The 26066-nt window shown below is 59.7% G+C and overlaps 1 protein-coding gene across 2 annotated transcripts in view; it reads left to right on the plus strand.

Annotated features, from left to right (window-relative positions):
* Positions 1-2161: 2161 nt before the first annotated feature.
* BCAR1 (BCAR1 scaffold protein, Cas family member) overlaps positions 2162-26066 on the plus strand; it is a gene marked incomplete at its 5' end in the record, with an annotated part of 35393 nt that continues 11488 nt past the window's right edge. The window contains 2 exons of one of the 2 annotated variants that reach the window (XM_079907176.1): positions 2162-2328; positions 24508-25119. In XM_079907176.1, the coding sequence (XP_079763302.1) occupies positions 2317-2328; positions 24508-25119 (624 nt within the window). Of the gene's footprint in view, positions 2329-14676; positions 14950-24507; positions 25120-26066 lie in introns of those variants that run through there. The other variant, XM_079907175.1, reaches the window with a different exon arrangement.

Genomic DNA, 26066 nt, shown 5'->3' on the forward strand with positions numbered 1-26066 from the left:
ATGTCCAAATGCCCTTCCCTCCCAGTGCCAGGTGCAACAATAAACCCTGTCTCCCTGGGGCCCTGGTAGCCCTCAAGGACCCTCTCAGGGTGCTGGTGCCTGCTCAGGCAGCCCAGCTGTTACTTGTGGTGTAATTGCTAGTCCTGAGGTGCCCAGAGCCTGTTTTTTGCAGGACTGAGTGAGTCATCCTGGGATCATTTGCCTGCTGGGCAGTGGGGGATGTTTGGTGACGGTAAGGGAGGAGCATCCGCTGTTTTTTCACAGACACCTGGTCGTGCTGGGGAGGATGCTCAGTGCCCTGACGGGGCTCCTCTGGCTGCCCCCAACCCCACACCGAAGGCCCTGGGTCCCTGCCTCAGAGTGAGTGAGGGTCTGGCTGAGCCATCCCTCCTCCTGCGCTAAGGGATGAGTTAGAGATGGCCTTCCCGAGTAAGCAGTCGTTGGGGGTCAGTTGGAGGCAAGGACTGATGGTTTGGAGGTTGTGGCCCCAACCACACCCCTCTGTTGGGTTCCCGTTTCCCTATATCCAGGAGTGTGGAAGGAGTCCTTCCCCACTGCTCACCCAGCTCTGGCCTGGGCACTGAGAGATGGGGCCGATGGGAGAGAAGACAGGAGCAGTGGGCGATAAGAATCCAGACGGGGCTTCCCTGGTGGCGCAGTGGTTGAGAATCTGCCTGCTAATGCAGGGGACACGGGTTTGAGCCCTGGTCTGGGAGGATCCCACGTGCCGCGGAGCAACTAGGCCCGTGCGCCACAACTACTGAGCCTGAGTGTCTGGAGCCTGTGCTCCACAACAAGAGGCCACGATAGTGAGAGGCCCGCGCACCGCGATGAAGAGTGGCCCCCGCTTGCCACAACTAGAGAAAGCCCCCGCACAGAAATGAAGACCCAACACAGCAAAAATAAATTAATTAATTAATAAACTCCTACCCACAACACCTTAAAAAAAAAAAAAAAAAAGAATCCAGACGAAGTAGGAGAGAAAGGAGGGTTGGAGCCTGGGCTCCAGGAGGAAGGCTCAGTGTGGTAGGGGGAGAGGGTGGCAGAGGAGGGACGTCTGAGACAGCGGGCATGTGTGGCCTGGAGCCTGGGCACTAGGCTGAACTGCTGCTCCCAGCTCAGGAGACCCTGTGCCAGCTGGATGCAGGCAAGTGGGCACGGGCAGGGCTGCCTGCCAGACAAACACAGAGAGCCCTTTGAGTGGGTGGCAGCTGTCACCCCAGACTCCCCTCTGTTTGCTGTGGCCCTGCCTGCCCCCTCTAGCCCAGGAAAGGCCCCCAGGAAGCAGGGACAGTTTGTATGTGATGGGCAGCATAACAAAGTGGTCAGACCCTTGGTACTGCCTTCTGGTAGCCGAGGGGTCTCAGAGCCTCAATCTGTTCTATGTAACATGGGAACAGCAAGGCCTACCTGGCAGGGGGCGGGGCAATTAGGATGCACAGGTATGTGCACAGTGCTTGGACACCATGTCAGATGTGGAAGAGCTGAAGAAATCGGGGGTTTAACCCGGAGAAAAGAAGGCTCAGGCCCTGGAGTGCCTGTCTTCCAGTGTCTGAAGGCTGGTCTCTGGTGCAGGGACGGCCTGGTTATGGGTGGCCCTTGAGTGGGGGTTACCAGGAGACAGGATCCTCCCTAAAAGCCCGTCCAGCTCTGTCAGGGTGACCTGACGATCAGCCAGGCTGTTCCCGGGGAGGGGCAGTCAGGGGAGCGCAGAGCAGGCGGAGGAGCTCTGGGCAGAGCTGTGTGTGGGGTTTTGGTGGCGGGGGTGGGGGGGGGGGAGGCGGGGGTGTCGCTGGGCTTTCAGCTGGGTGAGTGGGAAGGGTTTCTAGGAGCCCTGCTCCACTGACTTGCAGTAGCCCTCAGACAGAGATTGGGAGCCCAGCCAGACCACCGGGCAGGCGCCCAGCACCCTGGGCTGGGCAACGTGGGGGTGGGGGTGGGGGGGTTCTGGCCTCCAGACCTAGCGGGCGCGCAGGAGATGCTGCGACTCGAGGTGGCCCCTGAAGGACGGGTAAAGGGTGGAGGCCGAGCCTCGTCGCCGCGTTGGGCCGACAGAAAAATGCCGGGGTCCGGGGTCCTCGCCTTTAACGCGGCCCCGGGCGGAGGAGACGGGAGGGGGAGGGGCGGCACGGGGCGGCGCATGCGCGGCGTGGGCTGGAGCGGCTGGACAGTCCGGCCGCCGGGAGATCGCAGGAGCCAGTCGGGATCCCCGAGAGCGCCGGGACCCCGCGCGGGGGGCTCTGAGCGGCGCGGCAGACCGGCGTCCGCAGCCTGCCGGCGCTGCTGCCCGCCCGGGCCCCGAGAGCGGCGGCCAAGATGTCCGTGCCGGTGAGTACTGACCGCCGGCCGGGACCGCGACCTCACGCCGCCCGCTGCAGGCCTAATGCCGCCGGGGCTCCGGGCTGGGGGTCACCCCACCTGGGCCTTCTCGCGTCGGGGGATGGGGGCAGCCTGGGGTTTCTCCGCGAAGCCGGCCTCTCCGCCTCCGCCTTTCTTTCCATCCTCTCCCTGGAGAGCCGGGTCGGGCTGGGGTCCGTGCTGTCCCCCAGGAATCCCTCCACCACCAGGACGGCTAGGCCTAGTGGGGAGAGGTCTCTGCCGCTCCCCGGGAAGCCTCCTACAGGATGGTTGGGCTGGGTGAGGGGGCGGGGTCTGCGTAGTACCCCTGGGAATCACCTAGGACAGCTGCCCTGTTGTGCTCAGGGACCTCACGGGGATGGCCAGGCCTGGAGCCCGGTCTGTACCTCTCCCAAGACCGAGACACCCTTCACCCGGGGCAGCCTGGCGGGGTGGAGATCTGCGCCTACCCCCCAGAACCGGCGGATGCACTCACTTTCCCGGGAAGTTTACCTCTGCGGCTGAACCCCCAAGGGTTCAGGGCCCAGCCTTTTCTTCCCTCCTAGCCATGGGGGCTTCTCTTCTCACCCGACACCCACTCCTCCTAGCCCAGCAGGCAGGCTTGGGCAGCCCCCCAGGGCTCCACACTTTGGCCGGCAACTGGAGGCATCTGAGTCCCACCTCCTGAGGGTGGCAAGTGATCCTGGCCACCGCTGGTCACCAAGCCTCAAGCACAGACCCTAGCCCGCTTTACAGATGCACAGACTGAGGTGGGGGCTGACACCCTGCTTCCTTCCTTCCCGGAAGGGGCACCTTCTGCTGGAAAGCTGTGGCCTCCAGCCATTGTTTCTCTGCTGCGTTAGGGGCTTTCCCTCTGACAGGAAGGGGCAGTGGCCCAGCGCGCCTGTCCCCTGGCCTGTTTCTGGAACTGCTTGTCACTTGGGGGACCCCGTCCTTACGGTGAAGCAGACAGCTGGGGCTTCCTGGCAGGGCAAGTGGACTTTTAATTACCCACTGTAGAGTGTATGGAGATTACTGGAGGAGAGATGCTGTGTAAGTGCAAAGCATTGTTATTATGGAATTAAAGATCCCAGCTCCTGCCCGCCTCCAGAAGCAGTAATGCAGAGTTACTGAAGAAAAAATTAGGGCTTCCAGACCGTACTGATGTGAAGTCCCCACCCCCATCTGTTCTGGTTCAGAGCATAATTGCCTCATCTTTAGAAAGAAAGAAGACAGAAAATGCCTGCCAAGCCCTTCTCCTGCCCTGCTTTCCTGCAAAGCTCTGGGTCTCTTCTGGCTCGGGGCATTGGGGGAACCTGCCCTGATCCTATGGGCACTGACCAGAGAGATGAGGTGGGCCATCTGAGCCTGCTTGAGGACCTGAGTCTCCAGGGCAGTAGTGAATGGGGCATGTGACTCCGGCCACATAAGAGGCTGGAGAGCCTAAGTTTGGGACGTCTGCGCTTGATTTGGTGTGGCCTCCACAATCACAGCAGAGGTGCGGATCTGGAGTCTGGGATGGCACCCAGACCCCTTGCCTTATAGAACTTTGGGCAGCCTTCCTGGGCTCTGTGCCTCAGTGGCCCCATCTGTAACAAGAGAGGGATGGTGGGAGGGCCAGGTTCTGGGTGTGATTTGGACAGACAGGCACTGCTGTGGACACCTGCTGTGGAGACCTGCAGTCCAGCTCTGCTCCGTCTCTACACACCACTGCCGGCTCCACGTCGCTTCCCACCCTCCCATCTGCAGCCACAGCCCTTGGAGATTCTGCAGAGGGGAGTGGGGGGGTTCTCACCCTCTGCCCCCTACATGCTGGCCTGTCAGATCACCCTGGCTGTCTCCTGGGACCCTGAGCAATGTGTGAACTGGTGGCACTGGGAGAGGAAGTTCATTTTGGGAGCAGCCATGAAATGTTCAGAAAATTGCTTTCATGTGCTGATGAGTGGTGAGGCCAGCCAGCCTCCTGCTCAAGCCCTGCTTTGCGAACCCAGAATGGTGACCGCCCATGTGGTGCTCACGGACACATTTGGGTTTTAAGCATACCCCTTCATTTGGGCAGTCTTTTCCTGGATGGGGCTGACGCAGGCACTTTGGCCCACAGCAATTATAAAATGCTTCAGAATGAGATGGGAGGTGATGGCGGTGACAGAAGAGGCTGGGGCAAACCAGGTTGGGACAGGAGTGACCTCCTGAGTGTTAGAGCTGGGGGGCCCTGCAGGGATCAGCTTGTCTCCCTCTGTCATTTGACTCACGTGGGGTCTGGGGTCCAGAGAGGGGAAGGCACATGGGGTCCTCCTGACTCCCTGCCTCGTGCTTCTTCCTCTGCCCAGAGCTGAGGCACAGTTCACACAGCACCTGGAGGTGCACTTCCTGGGTGCTGTCGGACATCCGCCTTCGTCTTGGGTATGGCTGGTCAGCACCCAGGACTGTCTCTTCTCTCTGGGCAGGCAGGAAGCATTTGGAAGGAAGATGGCTGTGCCACCCCCTTCAGACCCCTGGTGGGCATTGGAGTGACACTGCCCCCCGGCACTGTCAGGCAGGAAGCCAGCTTCCAGCTTGTAGAGAAGCTGCCTGCTCTCTGTTCCTGCCTCTTGTTTCCTGTCTGGGAAATGGGCACAGCCATTCCAGCCCCTCCTCTGCTCCTTTATTAAGTGAGGAATGGGTCCTTTCAAGGAGCTAAGTGCTGACGTGTGTTGAGTGCATTCTGTGTGCCAGGCGCTGGGCTCGGGGAGGACCTGTAGTCTTGCCAGGGTCGCCTGGCCACTGAGAGACGGAGCCAGGGTGGGCACCAAGTCTGGCAGGATCCAAAGCCAGAAAGTGAGTGTGGCCTCTCTAATTGTAGGGGCTGTGGCCTGTTGAGCCATCCACAGAGGCCAAGGCTGCTGAGAGAGCGACCCTCTGCTCGTGGCTTTCTGAGCATGAGTTTGGGTAACCCCTTCAGCACCCCTGGACATGAGGCAGCTGGGCCTCTGGGCGACCAGGCAGCTCGCCCGGGGCTGTAGCCCTGCGGGCCCCAGCAGCAGTCAGTGGAGATCGGCGGGGCAGGAGTGGTACCTGGTCGAACCTCTGCCAGCGGTCCCAGGGTGCCCTTTGTGCCTGGCTCTGTGCCAGCCACCACTGTGACTGGAGAGCTGGCCAGGGAGCTGGGAGGCTCTGCCCTGGGCTCACCACTGGCCTGGGCAGCCAGGCCATGGACAGCTGGGGCCTGGTAGAACAGGCTCAAAAGAGGACAGTGGGAAGAGGCAGTGTCCAAGTCCAAGGTCCTCAGTTCAGTCTCCGAAGGCCCTGGCACGCCCCTGCTGCCACACTCCTCCCGCTGGCCTTGGACTCTGCCCGGCCCTCCCTCGGCAGGAAGGTCTTCAGCCGCTGCCGTGCTCACCTCGTCACTCCCGCTCGCTCAGGCAGAGGGCAGCGTGCCAGGAAGCCATCCAGGATTCCCATCTGTGATAGTGCATTCATCCTTGGGGTTATCTGGTGCCTGCTAGGCTCCTCAGGGCAGGACCAGGCCTGCTTGATTCCTCTCTCTCCAGCCTATCCTGGCCACCTGCCAAGGAAGTGGCCCTGGGAGCACCGAGGAGCCCACCGCCATATAGGAGTCTATGTCCCTGTGCAGAGAGCCTGCATCCCAGCCACTGTCCTGGAAGCCTTGTTGGGGGCTGAGTGGGTTCCCAGAGAGGCTAAGTCTGGGTGGGGAGGATTTGTGGTGGGTCGAGGGCAAGGGCTCCGGAGTGAATGGTGCTGGCTCGTCTGAGCCAGTTACTGAACCTCTCTGAGCCTGTGTCCTCTGTGTTATGGGGATGTTAACAGCACTGAGCTCTTGGGGTTTTATGAGAACTTGGTGAGGTTTGCAGAAAGCTTTTACTAAGAGGCTAATAAGTCATAGCAGCTACTGCTGTTGAGGTTATTATCTTCATCCTGCCACTGTTGACTGGTGCAGTGGCCGAGACCCACTCCTGGCACTGGCACGACCAGCTTGGGAAGAGATCAGCTCCCTGCCCCCATAATGTTCCACGCCATCCAGCCTGCCTCCAGTAGCTTTCTCTTTAGGGTCGGTTCCGGCCAGGGCCTTAGCAGTGGAATGACCCCAGCCCCTCCCCTGCCTCTTGAGCCTTGGATGGACAGGTACGTGTCCTCACCCCACAGATAGAGTGGCCTCCAGTGGGGCCACCATCTGGTCCACTGTGCCTCAGACCAGCTGCATGCCCTGCCCTGAGGGCCCCCGGGAGCGGGTGCAGGGCTGCCGGCTTTGGGAGCTGTTGGATCGGTGGGTACAAGCCTGACTTCAGATGTGGTCAGCAGTGGCCTGGCCAGCATGGAACAGGCAGGGTCCTGGGTGGGAAGGAGAGCACGCCGGAGGTGGGTCCTGGCACTTTAAGGGAGGGGGCTCAAGCTTGTGGGTGAGGCAGGTGGGCCGCAAGGCTGTGAGGGTGGCAGCTTGTGACCCCCCGCCTCCCATGGCCTGGCATGAGGCCTGAGCTGCACCTGCCCTCCCGTCTCCTGCCCTTTCTGTGCTCTTCTTTGCCTCCCCAGCCTCTGACTTGGCTTCATAACAACCGCTTGCTTTGATTGCATCCTAGTCTAACCCTGTTGTTTCTTTGGCTTTCTTCAGTTTGCTGGGCCTTTGTCTCCCTCTCTTCAAGAAAAAGACCTGGAGGGGGGACTTCCCTGGCAGTCCAGTGGTTAGGACTCTGCGCTCCCACTGCAGGGGGCTCAGGGTTTGGTCCCTGGTCGGGGTAAGATCCTGCATGCTGCTCAGCCCGGCCAAAAAAGAAAAAAAGAAAAAGACCTGGGGACAGGTTGGGGACCTTGGATGTGGTGATGCATGCCTGCTCTGCCAGGAGAGGTGGTCACAAGTTGTGGCTCTAAAGTTAGTCCCTTCTCTAAGGGGAATTAGAGGCTGAGGGAACTTTTTAGTAATTTTAATTTATTATTTAAACCCTGCTGAGTTCCAGTAAGGAGTTGAAGCAGATTATAGTGAAAGACACAAACAGTCTGGGATCATCAAAAGATCCAGAAATATGTACTGTATGGGGAAGGTAGGCATGCAGATTTAACTTGAAGCTCCCTGACAGCCAGGGCAAAAAGGGTAACACGGTGGGTTTAGGATTGCAGTACCTATTTTTTGGTATTCCTAATGCTATGTATTGTTTCCTCTGTGCTTTTTTTATTTTTACCAGTTGAGACTCTCTTGTTGAGGTAGATTTTCTTTTTTTTTTAAATTTTATTTATTTTTGGCTGTGTTGGGTCTTCATTGCTGCATGCGGGCGGCTCTCTCTAGTTGCGGCGAGCGGGGACTACTCTTCGTTGCAGTGCGCAGACTTCTCATTGTGGTGGCTTCTCTTGTTGCGAAGCACGGGTTCTAGGGCGCGCAGGCTCAGTAGTTGTGGCATGCGGGCTCAGTAGTTGTGGCGCATGGGCTTGGTTGCCCCGTGGCATGTGGGATCTTTCCAGACCAGGGATTGAACCCATAAACCCAGCAGTGACAGGTGGATTCTTAACCACTGCGCCACCCGGGAAGTCCCTGAGGTAGATTTTCTATGTAGTGAAATTGAAAGATGTTAGGAATACAGTTGAATAAGTTTTGACTAATGTAGACCCCATGTAACCATCAATCAAATCAAGATAAGGAACCTCTCCATCATCTCAGAAAATTCACAAGTACCCCCTTCACAGTCAAGTGTGCCCTACCCCCTGTAAGGTGGTCAACATTCTTTTTTTTTTTTTAAAGGAAAAGCTATGATTATCCTGTGATCTTTTTTTTTAATTAATTTTTATTGGCATATAGTTGATTTACAGTGTTGTGTTAGTTTCTAAGGTGGCCAGCATTCTGATTTCTCTCATCATGGCATGGTTTTGCCTGTTCTTGAACTTGAACTTGATGTAAGTGGAAGCATATAGTATATACTCTTTGGGGTCTGGCTTTTTTCATTCAGCAAAATGATTTTGAGATTTTCATCCACATGGTGTGTATCAGTAGTTCTCTTTTCGTGGCTTTGCTGAGTGTTCCACTTTTGACTATGAATTTATGTACTTATCCATTCTCTTGCTGATGGATATCTGTCTCTAGTCTTTCTGTGCTGTGTATTTTTAATACTGGAACGTACTAGTGTTAGTGGTGGTGTAATACCCTATTTCAGTATTTTATAAAACCTGATATCCAATCATGTGTGCGTTGAGGCATGCCCAGGGAGTCGTCTGTGCCCCCAAATCCTGGATTCCCCAAAGTTACACGATTGTCAGAGTGGTGTGACCACATGCCTTCTTGTTCACAGCCCTCCACAGGTATCCAGGGTTTGAATTCCCTCTTCCCAGGTTGGCCATGAGGTGAAGCGTCTTAGGTTTTTGAGTCACCTGTGTTTTTCCCAGGACTCTGTGCCCACCAGAGGTCCTAGTGGGGAGAGGCTTCTAGGAGAGGATGGAGCCTGTCTTGGGAGCTGACCCTATCCCTCCACCCTCCCTGGTCGGGACAGATTCCCGGTACCCCCCCCCCCCCCCCCGCACTTTGTCCCTGGCTGCCTGCCAAGACACCCCACCAGGCAGACACTCCTGGCTGCTCCCAGTTAACTCTGGATGCCCCCAGCCAGCAGGACACCCGCACCACTCAAGAAGCTAAGAGCAGGGAGGGGTTGCTTGAGAGCCACTCCCTGCTTCCCTAACACCTCTGTGCTCTGCTCTTCACACCGAGGGAATTGGCTGCCTGTGCTGTTCTTACAAACCTTTACTGTTATTTTTTTCTGCATAATGAACCTTAGCAAAAGATTCACACATCTGCTCAAATGCTACCTCATCAGAGAGGAGCCCCCAGGCACCTTGTATAAAGTAGCCCCTGCCTCCAGTCTGCTCTCTGCTGTCTGCTTGGTTCTCCCACAGGCGCTCCCATGTTTATCTGTTTGTCCCCCTCACACGCCCTGGAGTGTAAGTTCCTTGAGGACACGACTTGTTTCCCTGGCAGCCTATCCCAGCAGGGAGTGGGTGCTATAGCATGTGTAGTGATAGGCCCAGCCACTCCCCACTCCCCCTGGCTGAGGGGAGACCCTGCCCACCTCCCAGCGTTGGCTGGTGGAGCTGGGGGCAACAGGGCTTTGCAGAACGATTTTTGCTGCAGAATCTCAGACGAGGTTGAGGTTTTGTTCCTCGTGTGGTTCAGGGGCTAGGGAAGCTCAGGGCCCTTGAGCAGCGGCTGGGCGGACAGGGAGGGCTTACTGGAGTGCACTTGTGCATGAGCTGTGGGCCCAAGGGAGTGTGTTTGGCAGGGCAGGGGAGGTGCGTGAGTGTGCGGCTGACACCAAGGTGCCGCCATGCACTGCGCCTGCACGTGCCTGCAGTCTCATGGCCTGGTGGTGGGCAGGGCTCCTGGCGGTGGTTACGTTTAGCAGACGCACTAACCAAGGCTCTGAAAGATGCAGTGACCACTGAGGTCCCGTGCCAGGTGGAATCTTTAATGGGCTCTACTCCTGTCCTTGTAGGCTACACCTGGGTGAGGATTGGGCCTGGGTCTCCTGGGGCACATGGAGCCTTTCTCTGTAGGTTGGAGCAGGCTCAGGTGGGAGGCCCCCAGTGTGGTTCGAGGAGGGAGAAAAAGCCACACTTCCTCGGTGGCTGCTGTAGCTGTGCTCTCTTTGTTTTCACGCCTTCCTGTACTCCCACCCCACTGACCCCAGAGCTCCCAGGGTCCCTCCTGTGACTCCACTGTCCTCCTGACCCCAGCTGATGTCTGGCCAACATTGCTGCCCCTCTGGGGGTCTCTGTGGGTGTGGGCACCTGTGCTGCTATGGAAGCAGGCTCGGGGGGCAGCAGAGGGCATGTGAAGTCGCCCCCTCTCCCTGCCCTGACATGCTGGAGCTGGCTGCCATGGGGAGAGGCTGGTGCAGACTGCGGGCTGGGACTGCTTCTTGACCACACCCCGGGCCCTGCCCACCCAGGCTGTCAGCCTGAGCTGGGCCTCCAGCGGCTAAGCTTTCTGTCTGAGGACAGGGTCTTGTCCCCAGCCCTTCCTCCCCCCACCCCCGTGTCCTCCCTCAGGCAGTGCCGAGGTGGCTGCCTCTGGGTGAGGACCCAGGGAGTGGTGTCCCAGTGCCATGCGGGAGGGCAGCCTTCTCATTATGCACATGTGGGGCCTGGTTTTTGCTTCTCTGAGGCACATGGGGAGGGGGTTCGAAGAGAAGGGAGGACTCAGGCCATGGGGGCAGCACCCTGGGCTGGGACAAAGAGCCCCTGGGAAGTGCCCCAGCCTCGTGAACCGGGCTGCTCGCTCACTGAAGCAGGCATCTCCCCGCAGGTGCCCCTGCTGCTCTTTCATTTCCAAGTTAGAAAAGCAATTAAAAGAATCGGGAGACTGTTGCTCTTTCCAGTTCCCAGTTCTTGAAAGAGCCAGAGCGAGAGGGGAGGGAGCTGCGGGAATGTGGGGGGCAGTGGATTTGCTGGGATCCAGGCCCATCTATCCCCCTCCGCCACCCCTAGGCTCTGTCCCCACACCTTCGGTCCTGGTTGTGCCCTTGTACCCTGGTCTCTGGGGACTGGCCTGGGACGATGCTAAACGGACTCGAAGGCTGGGGACTAGAGCCCACCCCTCCACAGTCCGAGTCACCACTGCAGTGACAAACAGACTGCCCCATGGTACTCCGCCCTTGGAGAGCAGGGGAGGACGGGAGAGCTCTTTATGGCTCTGACGCCCGCCCTAAGCGTGCAGACTCTGCTCTGTCTGAGATCACCTGGGGTGCTGTTCTGTGGGCACACCCCTGGGTAGCCAGGTACGGTTACATTTTTAGTTTGTAGCTTTGTCACTTCCTGGAGGTGTGACCTGGGCAAGGCACTGCCCCTCTCTGAGCCTCTGGGTGGTGGTAGTTCTGTCCTGGTCCCCAGGAGGGCAGTGAGGGCTGGCTGACACTGGGTGTGTGGGGTGTCCGGCCTGTGTGACAGTGGTTCTCGATGCAGCGGGCTGGCCTCTTCTCCAGGCCATCCACAGGGGTTCCTCCACCCTTGCCCAGGCAGGCTGGCTCCGGCTTGCAGGCTGGCTTGGAGCTTGCCAGTGTGCGTGGCCAGCCCAGGGGCAAGGCGTCAACACCCATAGCCCTACAGATACATCATTTCTTCCTGTCCCTGGGCTGGCAGCACTCACCTCCGGCCTCAGGAAATCCTTTCCTGCTGCTGCTCCCCGAGCTGGCCATCAGCTGACCCATCCAGCCACCCTCTGTGCTGCTGGGAAAACCAAGGCTTTAGGAGGGGAAGGGGGCTGTCTGAGTCACACTGTGCGAGCCATTTTAGCCCACTCTTTTCACTGCCCATCAGCATTTTCTTGCATGATTTTAGTCTCTGAAAGTGGCCATCTTAATAGCTGCACAATCTTCCATTGAGAGGCTCTGGTGGCCCAACCAGTCCCCTATAGTTGGGCATTTAGGTTATGCCCCCTCTTTGTTTGCTGTTATAAATGCTGCCACAGACATTGTTGGGGCTAAAGCAAGAATAGTTCTTTGTGTTGTGGGTCTGACCTAGAGAATAAGACCCCAAAAGCCCAGAGAGTAGGAGCCGGGCCTCCCCACTTAGGGTCTAGGATCAGCAGCAGCCCTCACCCCAGTGGACACTTTAACGGACAGATGAGAGCCAGAGTCCCTGTGTGAGTCTTAACCACTGGACCAGCAGGGAAGTCCCTGGGCCCCAGTTCTGAACTCAGTTGTGTTTGAGGGCGGTGCTTGGGTCTCAGACGCCTGTCCTTTGGGGTCTCTGAGTGTGGCAGGGTCCTTGGCTTTCCTGAGTGTCCCTGCCCCTTGATTCCCTTTCTGCCCTGTCCTGAAGTTGCCTGCCACAGGGGAGTCAGGGTGGACTGCACTCTAGCATCCCCACCGTCCCTTCTGTGGCCACCAGTTCTTTCCCTTCTGTGGCTGAAGTCTGTGGGATGGGGCAAGGGGCAGTAAACTGGGTCTCAACCCTCTTCCTCTGGAAGACGGGGCTATGCGTGAAGGCTGTTTTGCAGGATCACTGCGGGCATGAAATGAGCACGTGGTCATAGAGACCTTGGCCCAGGGCCAGCCTGTATGCTGTCCTGGGGGCTGTGTCACTTGGCAGTCGGCCCGGGAGGGTATGCTCCCCCATACACCCCAGCCAGAGCCTGCCCAGTGGGTGCCCCTCCCCCACTCCCCCATGGCAGGCCTGGGAGGGGGCATTCCTCTCCCCCTCCAGCTACTCCCCTTGCAGCACAGTGGGGCACAGATCCTAGGGCCTTGATTCCAAAGCGGAAATGCCATTCTGGGAGGCACAGTCTTGGGTGGGGGGGGCGGGGAGTTTAAGTGGAAAAGCAGCAAATTTTTGAAATGCCTGGGCCAGAGCTGGGTTCTCCTCCCCCGCCTGCCCGCCCACAGGAGCAACCCCGCCCCCAGCGCTGCTTTAATCCAGCCCCAGAGAGGGAGGGTCTCCGGTCCTCCTCCTCCCAGGCAGCCTCCTCCTGTCTCCCAAGGCCAGCTAGGACCGAGTAAGGCCAGCCCTTTTGCGTCCCTGCCCATTCCTGCAGAGACCTCCTGCCATCTGGCTGTGAAGCCTGGTCTCCACCCCACTCCCCACCGGAGTGGAGACCCGGGGAAAACCTAGGGACTCCCTCCAGCTCCCAGCATGGACAGATGTTCACACACAGCCCAGCTGGTTCTGATCTGATTCCTTGGAACCTGGAATGCCAGCCAGGCTGAGGACAGGGGCAGGGGCAGGGTTTCGGAGGGGCTGAGCCCGCAGTTTCCTTTCTGACTTTGGGGCACAGCTTTGGGAACAAGCAGGAGAGGATACTCTAGGTAGTGTTCCCCTGAGAGCTGGCTCTTCTGTGGAAGAACTGGGCTGTTTTGAAGGTTACAGGAGGTCCCGTCTTGAGGAGGGCAGAGGGTAGCCGCTAGTTGTCCCATTCCTTCTTGAGGACTCTGGGTCACACTGAGTCCAAATCCCATTGCTCCTTACCCACACCCTATGCTGGGAGTTCTGTCCAGTGGTTCCCCGAGAAACTTTGGGGGAAATGCAGATGTCCAGATTCCCCCCACACCCGGGATTTCTGGAGGAGGGGACCTGTGGGAGGGGTTTTTTAGGAGGGGATTCCTAAAAAACAGGAATCTGTTTTTTGACAAGCTCTCCAGGGGACCTGTGACCAGCCAGACTTGGGGTTCCCTAGCCCAGCTCCTTCCTTTTACAGATGGGAGAGGGCCCGGCCAAGGTAGCACACCTGGTGAGAGGCTGAGTCGGCCATCCCTGGGTGTCAGGTGGAGGGGCACCTGTGAGTGCACTGTGGGCTTGTATGTATTTTATAGGCCGTGCCCGAGGGTTCTCTGCAGGGTGTGCCCCCATGCTTCCCTGGAATTTCGAGCTGCCTGATGGTGTCCACACACTCAGCAAATGGGACAGTCTAGTTCTGGAGAGGTCCCATTCTAGATCTCTCTGCAGACCACTGTGCAAACCTGGACTGTGCTCAGGGACTCTGGCTGGCTACATGGGGTGACAGTCACCAACTTGCCCCCCTAGGGAGCGGGAGCTCAGGAGAACCAAGGCACCCTCCACTCAGTTTCCCTGTCGTGCTTCTTCCTTCCCCCTCATTCTCATCAGCATCCCTCCTACCCCCTGTTGCTGAAACAGGAGTCGTTGGGGCACAGGCGTTAGCCCTGGACAGGGCTGACTGAGGGAGGGATTGGGGTAGGGGCACATCTCCTAGAGCAGCACCGAGACAGTGGGGGACACTTCGAGGAGACTGAATTCAATTCCGAGGAGAAGGTGGGAGATGGCAAGCTTCTTGTCCCTGGGTGCACTGGAACCTCCCGCGCACGGCTGGTAGAACATGATGCGCTCCGGTTCTACTCTCCCTAGATTACAGGGACAGCCGCAGTCCCCAGCTTCCTTGCTGTGTCTTCATAACCTGGGGCTCTTACACCGAAGGCCTGACCAGAGTCAGTGCGGTGGTCGTATTATTAGTTTTCTGCCAGCTGGGACATGCCCCTCTAGATGCAGATCTGAGTCGGACTGCCGGATGGACACGCGTGAAATGCCCCAGGTTGGTGGGCGGGGAAGGCAGACTTGAAGCTGGTGCCTCCGGGGCTGCAACGGCCACGGGGGAGGAGGGCAATTCCGGCAGTCTTCCCAGAAGAAGAAGGCTTAGGCCTTTGAGGAGGGGCGCGTTCTCGCCCACGGTGGAGGGCAGGGATGGGAGTGCGGAGAAAAGGCGATATCCCGCGTGTCCGGGAGGCGCCTGGAGCCTAGCGCGGGTGCAAGGGTGGGGGGTGGTGGACGGTCCCACTGGGCAGCGCGTGCCCGCGCGCTCCCGCAGCCAGCCGCGCCCCCGAGCCGGCGGCTCATTTGCATGGGGAGCCCGAGCGGCCAATGGGCGCGCGCGACCGGGCATGCCGGGAGCCGGGCTGGGCCCGCCGGCCTTGGCGGCGGTGGCGGGCGGGGCGAGATGGGACCGGCTCTGTACGGCGACGGCGGCGGCGGCAGCGGCAGCGGCAGTGGCCTGCGAGGTGGCTGAAGCGGCCGGACCAGGACCCGGGCGGCTTCGGGGCTCTCGGGAATCCGAGAGCGCGCGGCGCGGGCAGTTCGCTGTGCGCCCTGCGGGGAGCCGGGGCCCCAGGCCGACCCGACACGATGAACTACCTGGTGAGTGCGGTCAGCGCAGCCAGTGCGGCCCGGAGTCCACTCGCGGTGGCCGGGGCGGCGTCCGCGCGCCAGGGAGTGTCGGCCGAGGTCCGCGTACCGGCTTGGAGGCGACCCAGCTCTACCCGCGCCCGGGGCGGTCCCAGGCGGGAAAGAGTTAAGTGAGTGGCATTTCCTGCCGGACCTGCAGGTCCTGGGAACTACGGGCCGCTGGAGCCTCCGCGGGGGCGTGACCGGGCCGGGGTCCGAGGTCCTGGAAAACCCCCCTTCTGCCCTGGCCGGGGCTCCCAGAGGCCAGGACTGCGGAGGATCCCAGAGCCTGCGCACCCCGGGGGCGGCTGGAAGGACCGGACTCGGGGGCCGCCGGCTGGTAGGAGAGTTCCTGGATCCGGGAAAGTTGCTGGCCGGAGGCCCGCTCTCCCTCTGCCGGCCGCTGCCTGCTGGGTGACCTTGGGCCTGTGAGCCCTGTCTCCGAGCCTCACTTTCCATCGCTACGAGGAGCGGTCCGAGGTCCTTTGGACCGTGAACTTCCAGGAAGCAGGGTGGCGATCCGTGTGTTTTGGAGTGAGGGCTGCCCATGCCCCCAGGTTAGGGGTTGAGGGGTGGGTGAGCAAGCGCGGGTGTCCACGGAGAAGTTAATAATTAACCCCCGGCCCGCCCGCGCTGGATTCCGGGACCCAGGGCGGGAGCTTCTCGGTTATTACCTACCGTGGTTGCAAAAACGGTTGTAGGAGCTGGGTCTTGGCAGGGGAGTCCAGGGCCGCGCCGCGATCCCGGGGTCCTAGCCTCCGCGGGTAGAGCGTGGGAGCTGGGGAGGGGCGGGGCCGCTGCCCGGGTGGCCGCAGCCCGGGCGCCCAGCCCCTCATTGCTGCTGCAGAGCCCAGAGCGGTGTTGAAAGATTCGGAGAAGCTGAGATTTGCTGAGGGCCGGGCGTGGTCAGGGGGTGTGCGGGGGTTAGAGTCTGGGGAGATGTTGGGGTCTCCCATCCCTCGGTAGGAGCAGTGGCTTCCTAACTGGTCTTGAGAACAGGGAGTTTATTTCCTTGGCACTCTTAGCATGAGGAAGAGTTACTTCCTTGGCACTCTTAGCATGGGGAAGAGTCTAAGCTGGGAGGTACTCTCTGGGTTTGCTGTGCAGATTTCAGCCAGGCAGGGAGATGTTCCTCATCCCCCTGGGCTGGGGAACACGCCTCCTGCCCATGACTCTTTCCTTTCCGGGGTGGAGAGCTGATGGTGGGAGTGGAGGGATGGCAGGGCTAACAGGCTTAGAAAAGCAGGAGAAGGGCCCAGGTGCAGGTGGAGACTGGCAGGAAGGGAGGTCTGGGAGGACCTGCCGGCAAGCTCTCCTGGCACTAGCACCCACTACCCGCTTGCCGTGGGCAAGGAAGGAGTCCTGTAGGTGCCGGGTGGAGGCAGGGCAGGGCAGCCCCAGCTTCTGCCAAGGCAGTCACCCTCAGCTCCCGGTGACTTTTAAAAGAGGGTGACTTTTACGCTTGTGCTGAACAGAGACGTTAGCGTTGTGGGCTGGCATCATCTCCCCAGGCTTGGGCGAGGGATTGAAGTAAGGGCAGTGCCACTAGGGAATCCTTCCTAATCAGGAAGGGCCCCTAAGACACCTGCTCTCCCCGCGAGTCATACAGATGGTACCAATGGGGAGACTGAGGCACAGAGAGGGGCAGTTACTTGTCCTCACAGAACCGTATCCAGAACATAGTCTCCTGGTATGGCCCCATGCTCTAGCCACGTGCTCCCCCTGCTCTGGGATTGAGGGTGCTCTGGTCCTTGGGGTGCTGCCATGCTCTGCTGGGGCTGCCAACTTGGTGGGGTCTCTCTGGCTCCAGAACTGTGCCTTAGTAGCCCCCTCCTGGCCTCCATTATTCTTTTAGGAGATCCCACCACCCTTTGTCTCTCAGGCCTGGAGAACTCCCTCCACCATGCCCCAGGAGCCCACAGCCAGTTGGGGCAGCCAGAACCAGCCAGCAGGTGGAAGGGGGAGGAGCAGTGTTAGAGTCATGCTTGGAGGGCAGGCTGTAGGGTAGGGCGGGACAGGGTCGTTCTCCAGCAGAGACACTGGCCAAATTCCTCCTCCTCTGGATCCTTAAGGCCCCCAAATAAGGGGCTACAGAGTGGCCTCCCTCCAGGGGCCAGGCTGGGCCCTTTAGCACTGGGGAGAGGCCCTGGCTCTATCTCCATCTCCTTGTGCTAACTTCCTCCCACCTCTGAGTGAGGAGTGGGGCAGAGTACCAGCCTGCCGTGGAAGGAGCTCAGAGGGTGGAGGGGCAGGGCCCCGTCTCAGTCCCCTGTTTCCATTGCGTATCCTGAAGTCAGGGGCTTGGTACTTCTTTTGAGCTGGAGAACCCTGCTTTTTGTGCCAGTGTGTCCTCCTCCATCCCTGCGGAAGCAGATGGTGCTGCTCTAAGGGCTGCTGAAAGCTATCACTTAGGGCTAGAGGGGCAGAGCTGAGGAGGCTTTGGATGTCCAGGTGGGGAAACTAAGGCTTCGTAAGGAGTGAAGTCCCTGCTGTCCCACCCGGGCTTCTGCCTCTGCCCCTCCAGTGGCATATCTGGGGCTGGCCACGGTGGGTTACCAGGGCCTGGTACTGTCCCTGAAGTGAAGGGCAACCTCATGCTGGGCCCTCTGCTGAGAGACCAAATCCCAGGGCTGAACAAGCCGGTCTACTCAAACATGCCTGGGGTCTGTCAGCCTGGGTCGGTTCCCTGGGCTGGGTGGCAGTGGTGAGGGTTCTAAGGGGTTGAGGACCACTCCCAAGCTGTCAGAAGTTGGGGTGGGCTGGAGGGTGGAGGGCTCCGCTCTCGTGTCACCCACATGGGCTCCTTGGTGCCCTGGCCCCAGACCCACCTGTTCCCACCGTCCGAGGTGTGTTGGGGGCTGCAGATGCCATGTCCTGCAGTAGGAGGGCCCTCCCCATGCCACCTCTCTTCCTCTGCCCAGCCTCGCAGGGACAGTGCCTGGGATGCCCTGGCAGGAGAGGGGCCAGGGGCCTGCTTCGGCCCAAGAGCTGGGCACAAAGACATCTGCTCTTGCCACTGTAGCAAGGCCAGCTCGGGGCTTCTGATTGTCTGAGGGAGCTGCTGGCGGTGGCCACCCACAGGTGGGTTTTTAGTCCTTTGTTCTGTAGACCTGTCCTCTGGGTGCTGTCAGGCATGGGGCTGAGGACCCCCACACGGCCCCTGCTCTGTCCTCTGAGCCTCAGGCACTGCCAAAGCAGGCAGGGAAGGAGCCATGCTCCCCTCGTCCCCTTGGAGTGGCTCTGGAGTGGGGGGCTTATCCACGCTTGTCACGCTGAGCACTGAGGACTTGAGCCCAGACCCTGGTCACTCAGTTGTCCTGGAAGAATTAAGGGGAGGGTGATGCCAAGGCCTGCTGTTGCGGAGTTCCACCCAGGATGAGGGTGTGGGGCCTCCTGGGAAGGGAGGAGGCACTGCCCGCCCAGCCCCATCGCAGCCGGGAGGCGGAGCAGAGGATTGTCAGGACCCTGGCCAGTGGGCCTGTAGCCGCTGCCCCTCCGGCGAGATTCCCAGGGCACAAGTGAGCAGCGGTTGTGGGTGTAGACCGCCACTTGGGCACACGTACGTCGGGCCTGTAACCAGTGGCCACGGGGGCTCCTTGGGACAAGCAACCAGAATACCCCAGAAATAAACTTGGCCCAGGTTTGAGATGGTTCTTTGTATGAAGAGAACTAGAGTTTCCCTAGTGACTGCTGTGTGTGGGGCTCTGTGCCTGGGGCTGGGGTGTATGTCAGGGTGGGGGACAGGGAGGGATGGAAAAGCCCTGTGAAATTTCCACTCCTGGCTTCCATGGACCTAAGCAGTACCCCGGGAGCCACCCAGCTGCACTTTGTCATACAGCAGATCTGCCTCTGCCACTTCCTGACCATAACCCTGGCGAGTCAAGTGTCTGTTGTGCACCTCAGTCTCTCCATCCGTAGGTGGAGGCAATCACAGTGTCTCACAGGGTTGAAAGAGATAATTGAGGTACGTAGAAGAGCCCTGTCTCTCACTGCCGGCGTTATCGTCATCATTGTGAACTGTCAGTCTCCCCACCACCAGGTAGCACCGTCCCGCAGAGTCGGGGTTTGGGGATACCCAGAGCACATCCAGGGCTCTCCGGGGCAGCAGACCGAGGGAGAACCCGTCAGATGGCCGCTGACACGTGCCCGTTGGCGGCCAAGGCCCAGCTGCTCCGTGTCTGAGGGCCCGGGTGAGTCTGGCGCACACAATGAGGGCCATTCTCAGACCCGGCAGGGCCGTGGGGCAGCCCTCTCAGCTCCCGTGTGCAACAACCAGGGTGTTGTTCTGGGCGGGCCTGGCTGGCAGGCCGCTGCCTGGGGGGTGTTGGCGTTGGGCAGGGGGCTCTCCTCTGTCCCCTCCCTCTGGGGTGAGTGAGCCCAAAGGGCCTTTCCTGGCTTTCTCAGGCGTGGCCACGCGGCTCCCAGGGAGGGCAGGGCACCACCTTCCGCAAGGGGGGCTTTTGCCTGAACCCGCCCATCCAGCAGCCCCACGCTCAGCCCTGCTCTGGGCCAGGCCTGGCGTGCATGTGCAGCGGAGGGACGTTCCCTGCTCAAGCAGACAGGCCCCTCCCATTCTGGGCGCCCGGGTTGGGGGCACGAAGTGGGCAGTAACAAGAGGTGTTGATCAGCACTTCGAGGTGGGGACAGTGAGGTGTGGGTGCCCGGGGAGGGATGTGGGAGCTTTCTTGGCGGGGTGGGGGGGTGACACCCAAGTCACGTCCTGAAGGAGGAGTAGGACACAGCGAGAGGTTTCCTAGGGTTGCGGGTGAGGCGGCCAGAGACTCGGGCGAGTCAGCAGCAGTCTCCGTGGTGCCTTGGACCCAGGTGGCTGGCAGAGTTGGCCTGGACTGCGATGGTGCCCTGGTGGTGTGCCCCTCCCAGAGATCACAGCTGTGTCCTCTTGTGAGCTTGGGGGAAGCACTTGATGGGCCCAACAGTGAGGAAGGCTGGAAAGCCAGGTTCTGGGTAGACTGACCCCGCTCTTCCAAGCTGGGACAAGACACTGGGCCCTGGGGAGCATGTCCAGAGCAGGAATGCTCAGGTGGTGTGGGTTTTGCCTTATCCTGCCATGGGATGCCACCATTTGGACGGCATGGACTGAGCTCTCCCTGCAGCATCCCAAGGCACCCTGCAGTGTGACCGGCCCAGCCTGCCTGCCGGTTCAGGGCCACAACCCTGTCTCCCCTCCAGCCTTTCCCTATTTCAGTGTCTTGGCTCATGCCTGCCCTCTGCCCACATGCCCTTCCCGGGCTGGTTTCATGGTCGCCTAGTTTTCGGTCTTCATGAGTCATCTGAAATGTCCTCCTTGGGGGAGGCCACCTCTGACCATCCTATGTGTAGTGGCCCTGTTGCACATGCCACATTTCCCCCTGCCCTGGCAAATCGTTTTGTGTCTGCCTGCCCTGCTGGGATGCAAGCCCCGTGCAGACAAGGGCCTGGTCGACCTAGGCTTGCACCGTCTTGCAGGGCCTGGCCCAGCACCTGGCAGAGGGCAGATGCCAGGTGAATCTTCTATTAAACAAAAGAACTTCCCTATGAAACCAGGATTGTCACCTTAACACAAGGGATCTGGGTGCTCAGAGAGGCTAAGGGACTTGCCCAAGGTCCCCAGCAGTGGGAGGGAGAGCCAGGCCCAGGTCTGGTCTTAGCTGCTGCTCAGCACTGGAGGGAGAAGTGTGTCAGGAGCAGCTGGAGAGGCTTAGGGGCCCAAAGGGGCGGGTGCTTGGCCAGCTGGAGCTCTGCGGCGCCAGCAGTGCCCAGGACTGCGGAGAGCCTGCCTTGGGGGCTCGGCGGGGGGAGGGGGGCACCAGCTGACGCAGGCAGAGGAGCTCCTGGTGCCAGGCGCCTGGTGCCACGTGCCCACCCTGAGAGGTGCTTCCCAGCCTGGCTCTGGCCTCCCCGGACTATACAGTTGCAGTTGGAATTGGCCTTGACTGCTCATCGAGCTCATACCCAGGAGGTGAGAGCTGGCCACCCTGGGCACGAGAGGCCCCGGTAGCTCCCTGGGCAGCTCTCCTGGGTCCAGGGGACCCTCCCTCCACCCCCTTCCCCCTCCCGCTGGACCTTGCCCTTGGCAGAGCTCTCCAGCCTCCCTGAGAGCCCAGCCCTGCCCAGCAGGGCCTGGCCGAAGCCCCTCTGCCAGCCTTCCTCTAAGAGGTGAGGGGCCTCTGAGGGGCATTCCCCTCTGTCTGCACCCTGCCCCCTTTGACTGGGCTGGAGGGGAATTTTCCTGTGACTCACTCTGCTGGCACTTCCTGTGGTCACCAGGGCAGGGGCTGAGGGGACCCAGAGGGGTGGCTCTGTGTTCTAGGGTCATTAGGGGAGGGTGGGTTGGGTGTCCCGCCCCCCTGACGGGGTGTGATTCCCTGAGCAGGCTGCAGACCATATTTGGGAAACTTGCTTTTCCTGCAGGCAGCCTGGGGATGGGACCCATGAGCCCAGTGGGCAGCAGGGCAGCCCCCGCCCCATCTGCTCCTCCTGGGGCTTTGGCCTCTGAGCTGCTTCGGCCCTGTCCGTCCCATCCTGCCTTGGAGCCTAGGAGGTAGTCCACTGTTTTCTTTTTCAGGGTGTATATTTTTTCAACCCCCAAACCAAGAAATGCTCATTAAATACAAATTGAAAATTTCTGAGAAGCAGGAAGAAAAAGCATCCCCCATTGTCTCAAACATTACCCTCTCCCCAGTTGTTAAGTTCAAGTGACATTTTATTGAGGACTCATTTATACCTCAGTGCAGTGATAACCGTCCTGACTGGTGTGGACAGTGTTGGCGCCGCCAGTAGTTCCGAGGGCCCTTGCCCTGGCGCTCACCTTGGTGCAGGGTGAATTCGCTTGCTCTGCTCTCTGTGCGCTGCCTGCCTGGGCTGGCTTCTCCCCTGGGCCTTGTCCCTCCTGGCTCCCAGCTTTCTGGCCTCTGGGTCCTTCTGAGCTGCCCTGGAGGAGTGGGCTTCCCGCCAGTGCGCCCCCGAGCCTGAGCGTGCAGTCCTGGGCCTGGAGCACGCACTGCCTGCCCCGGCTTCCCCCGTGGGCTGCTGTCCCCCTTGATGGTGTTCCGTCCTCTTCCCTAATCCTCACTGTGACAGGCAGGGGAGACGGAGCTCAGAGGGGCTCCTTCCGGCTCCTGATGCTGGTGTGGAGGTGGGCCCTCCTAGACTTGGGTGAGGCCTCACCCCGACTTCTCTCTGCCCCGAGTTGGAATCCAGGGGATGAGACCCAGGCCCACGTGGGGAAGGGTGGTCCGAACCCAGGTCCCATTTCCGAGTCAGATCTAGACCAGGCTCTGCATCTTCAGTCCCCAGGAGACTCAGAGGAGGGCGACCAGAGCTGAGGCCTGGCTGGTGGGGCCGGTGCCCAGCTGGCCTGGCACTGTCCTCTCCACAGGCCTGGCCTTCCCACCCAGGCACCTGCTTTGCTCCTGCCCTCTGCTGGACTCACCTTGGCCCTCTGGCTGGGGCCCCCCTGTGCTATCTCTGGGCCCAGACTGAGCCCTCACCCGCGCAAGCAGCAGAGGCCAAGGACTGAAAATGTGGGGCCTGTCCACCCGGTTCTCTGTCCCCGGTGAGGTTCTGGGCCTGCCGGCACAGTGCCTGCCAATGCTGGGGTCCTCCTGTCTGTCCCCACAGCCTCGCCAAGGCCTGCACAGGCTGCTGGGCTACTGGGCCTCTGCACGGAGCATGTGTCCCGGCTCCAGGAGGGTTTGCCGACTCACGGAACCCATAGCAGCGGTTCTGGGGTGCCTGTGAGAATTAACAGGAGAATTGCAGGAGTAAAGAGCGGGGCTGGGCGTGGGGTGCTGTCCTTCTGTGGCCGTCCTCAGTCTATATGGGACGGCTTCCTTGTTTTGCTTTATTCTCCCCATTTATTCCTGATGCCTGTCTCATTCCCGTCCCTCTTCCAGAAGCACCCATGCAAATGTAATGTGTCTGGAATCTGCCCTTGGACAAGTGTCTGTGAAAAATACATAGAGTTCTTTTGTAGGTATTCGTAACATTTACGTAAAGCGTTCTGGGCTGTAGATCTCCTGTTTGTTCCTCTGACTCGGGGGGTGTGGCTGGTGTTCCTCACCAGACACCTGGGCACCTGCTGGAGCACAGAGCAGAGTCGCAGGTCTGTCCCGCTTTGCTGGCTGGATCCCTGAACGTCCTTTGTGGCCACCTTGGCCATTCTGGTCTCCCCTTCAGAAAACTCTTCATATTTTATTGGTTTTCTGTTGGTGTTCTTGTTTTTTCCTCGCTTGTTTGTAGGAGAACCTCCAGATTCTAGATCAGAGACTCTTGTCATTTGGTGGCCTGTCACCCTGTCAGCTTTCTGTTGTTCCCCCACCCAGCTGAAACCGTTCACTTTGATGAGGTTGAATCCATCTCTTTGTTTCTGTTGTTGTTACCTTATGTTTTGTGCTTTTTGTGGTCTTTTTTTCTAGGGTTTTGTTTATAATTTTTTTCCACCTCAAGGTCACAGAAATATTCTCCCACAATTCTTTTCTTTTATCAGCTCTAAGGTTATAACTTTCACATGTAGGTGTTTGATTACCGTTTGTTTATAACATGAGGCAAAGTGTCCCAATTGACTTTTCTTCCTATGGTGAGTGAGTTTTCCTGGTAGCATCTCGGTTACAGTCCTGCCCCCATCATCGCTGCGTGATTCCCAGCCGCTGCTGCCTGTCCTGCTTAGGGATTGGAGTTGTGGCCTGTCCTCACGGCAGGAAGGAAGTGCCTCTTTGCATTTCATTTTCAGAATTGACCTGCTTATTTGTGGACCTCTATTCCTCTGCTTAATTCTAGAAGGATTTTTTTCCTTTGGTTGAATTCCTCCAAAAAAAAAAATGTTCGGCTGGCATTTTTATTGCAGTTGTAACTTATTAAGCAAGCTTGGCCCAGTTGTTATTACATTTTCTCCTCTGGAGTCTTTGCTTCATTAACTCCTGGATAACTTGTAGTTTCTGTTATCTGGTGACATCTTTTCTGTGAGGTTCACTTCTCAGCACTGTTGATTCTTCTTGTTTGTTGGAATCTGTATGTAGATGACATATGGTCTGCAGATGATGACTGTTCTGTCCCTGTGTGTCCCCTCCCCACTCTCTGGTCTTTTCCTCCTGGCTGATTGCACTGGTGGGGCAGCAGGGAGTTGAGTTGAAGCTGGGAGGGTGTGCATCCTGTTTTCTCCCCAGGACGTGGTGGCCATTATTGTCATTATCGCTGCCTTCCCCAGCATTAGGTCCAGCTTATAGCGTGACTCCGGGAGTATTTTTTAGAGTATCTTGAGTACCATCCTGGAGTGCAGGTGATGGCTGGGGTCAAGAGGATTTTGAGACACTATCCAGGCTCATTGGAAAAACTGCCGGGATCAGCTGGGCCTTTCCGCCAGGGGCAGCGGGGGCAGAGGCGTGGGGAGCTCGCCAAACCCTACTTAGTTCCTTTCTCGGTGCCAAGGCCAGGTGCCTCCCCAGTCCTGGAGGGGGTGGGAGCTGGGCGGGACGCCGAGCCCCCAGCGCACGTCCTCCTGCCCTCACGCCCACCTGTGTCCTCTTCCCCCAGAACGTGCTGGCCAAAGCCCTCTACGACAATGTGGCCGAGTCCCCAGATGAGCTCTCCTTCCGCAAGGGCGACATCATGACGGTGCTGGAGCGGGACACGCAGGGCCTAGATGGCTGGTGGCTCTGCTCGCTGCACGGGCGCCAAGGCATCGTGCCCGGGAACCGCCTCAAGATCCTGGTGGGCATGCATGACAAGAAGCCCGTGGGGCCCGGCCCCGGCCCGCCCGCCAGCTCGGCCCTGCCTCAGCCCAGCCTCCACCCCCCGGCAGCCCAGTACACACCCATGCTGCCTGCCACGTACCAGCCCCAGCCGGACAGTGTCTACCTGGTGCCCACCCCCAGCAAGACTCAGCAAGGCCTCTACCAAGCCCCTGGGCCCAGCCCCCAGTTCCAGTCTCCCCCGGCCAAGCAGACAGCCACATTCTCCAAGCAGATGCCCCATCACCCGTTTCCCAGCCCAGCCCCAGACCTTTACCAGGTGCCCCCGGGGCCTGGCAGCCCTGCCCAGGACATCTACCAGGTGCCGCCTTCCGCTGGGATAGGACACGACATCTACCAGGTCCCCCCATCCATGGATGCACGGAGCTGGGAGGGGACGAAGCCACCAGCCAAGGTAAGGCCTCCCTGGGTGGCCAGGCAGCCCTCCTGGTGGGTTTTGGCTGGGCCCAGTTTTTGGATGCAGCAGGGCCCGGCCAGGCACCCTTGCTTGGGACCTCCGGGACTCTAGCAGCGGCTCCGCGTTTGGTCTGGGGTCGAGGGGGGAGGTGAGTGTCTGGGGAATGTGTTTATATGTCTGCTGACGTGGGTGTGAGCAGCCCGAGAGGAGACACCGAGCTGGCCGTGGACCGTGAGGTGGCCTTCAGCTGACAAGCCCCAGTGGAAGGGTGTCGGCAGCAGAGGACACAGCCTGTCAAAGACTGTTGTGGCAGGTGGGGCCTGACCACGGAGGCCTGAGCAGCAGCTGGGAACGGACCCCCAGGGGCCTGGAACCTTCGTGAGGGCGGAGGGTGTTGGGTAGGAGTGACCTGCCCAACCACATCCTGGTGAAGCCATTCTGCCCAGAGGGGAGGGTGCAGGGAGCCCAGGAAAGGGGAGCTGGGAGGCACCTGAAGGGGAGAAACGGAGTATGGAGCACAGGGCCGCAGTTGGGCCAGAGTGGCTGGAAACCCAGAAGATTGGACTGGATGACAGAGTCATTTCTCTCTCACGTAGCACGGCTGGGGGTGAGCGGTGTGGTGCTGGTGGCACCTCCGAGACTGTCGGAGCCTGTGGTTCCTCCTGGAGCGCCGGCGGTGGAGGGCAGGTCCTCCGTCTTCTTGCTCTGCCGCCTCGTCACGGGGCTCGCGGGCCAGAACAGTGGCCGTGTGAGTTCCAGCCGGCAGAGAAGGGAGGAAGGGACAAAGGGGCGAGGCCAGCCAACGCGTGCCCAGGGGCTCCCACGGTCCCCCTGTGGGTGCAGCTCATCTAGATCCACACGCACCCAACCCTCTCCTCTCCTGGGCCGTGTTTGTGGGCGCCTGCAGGGTGCCCTGCTCGTGACTCCTAAACCGCAGGGAGGAC

The sequence above is a fragment of the Stenella coeruleoalba genome (genome assembly GCF_951394435.1).
Source record: "Stenella coeruleoalba genome assembly, chromosome: 20".
Lineage (NCBI taxonomy): Eukaryota > Metazoa > Chordata > Mammalia > Artiodactyla > Delphinidae > Stenella > Stenella coeruleoalba.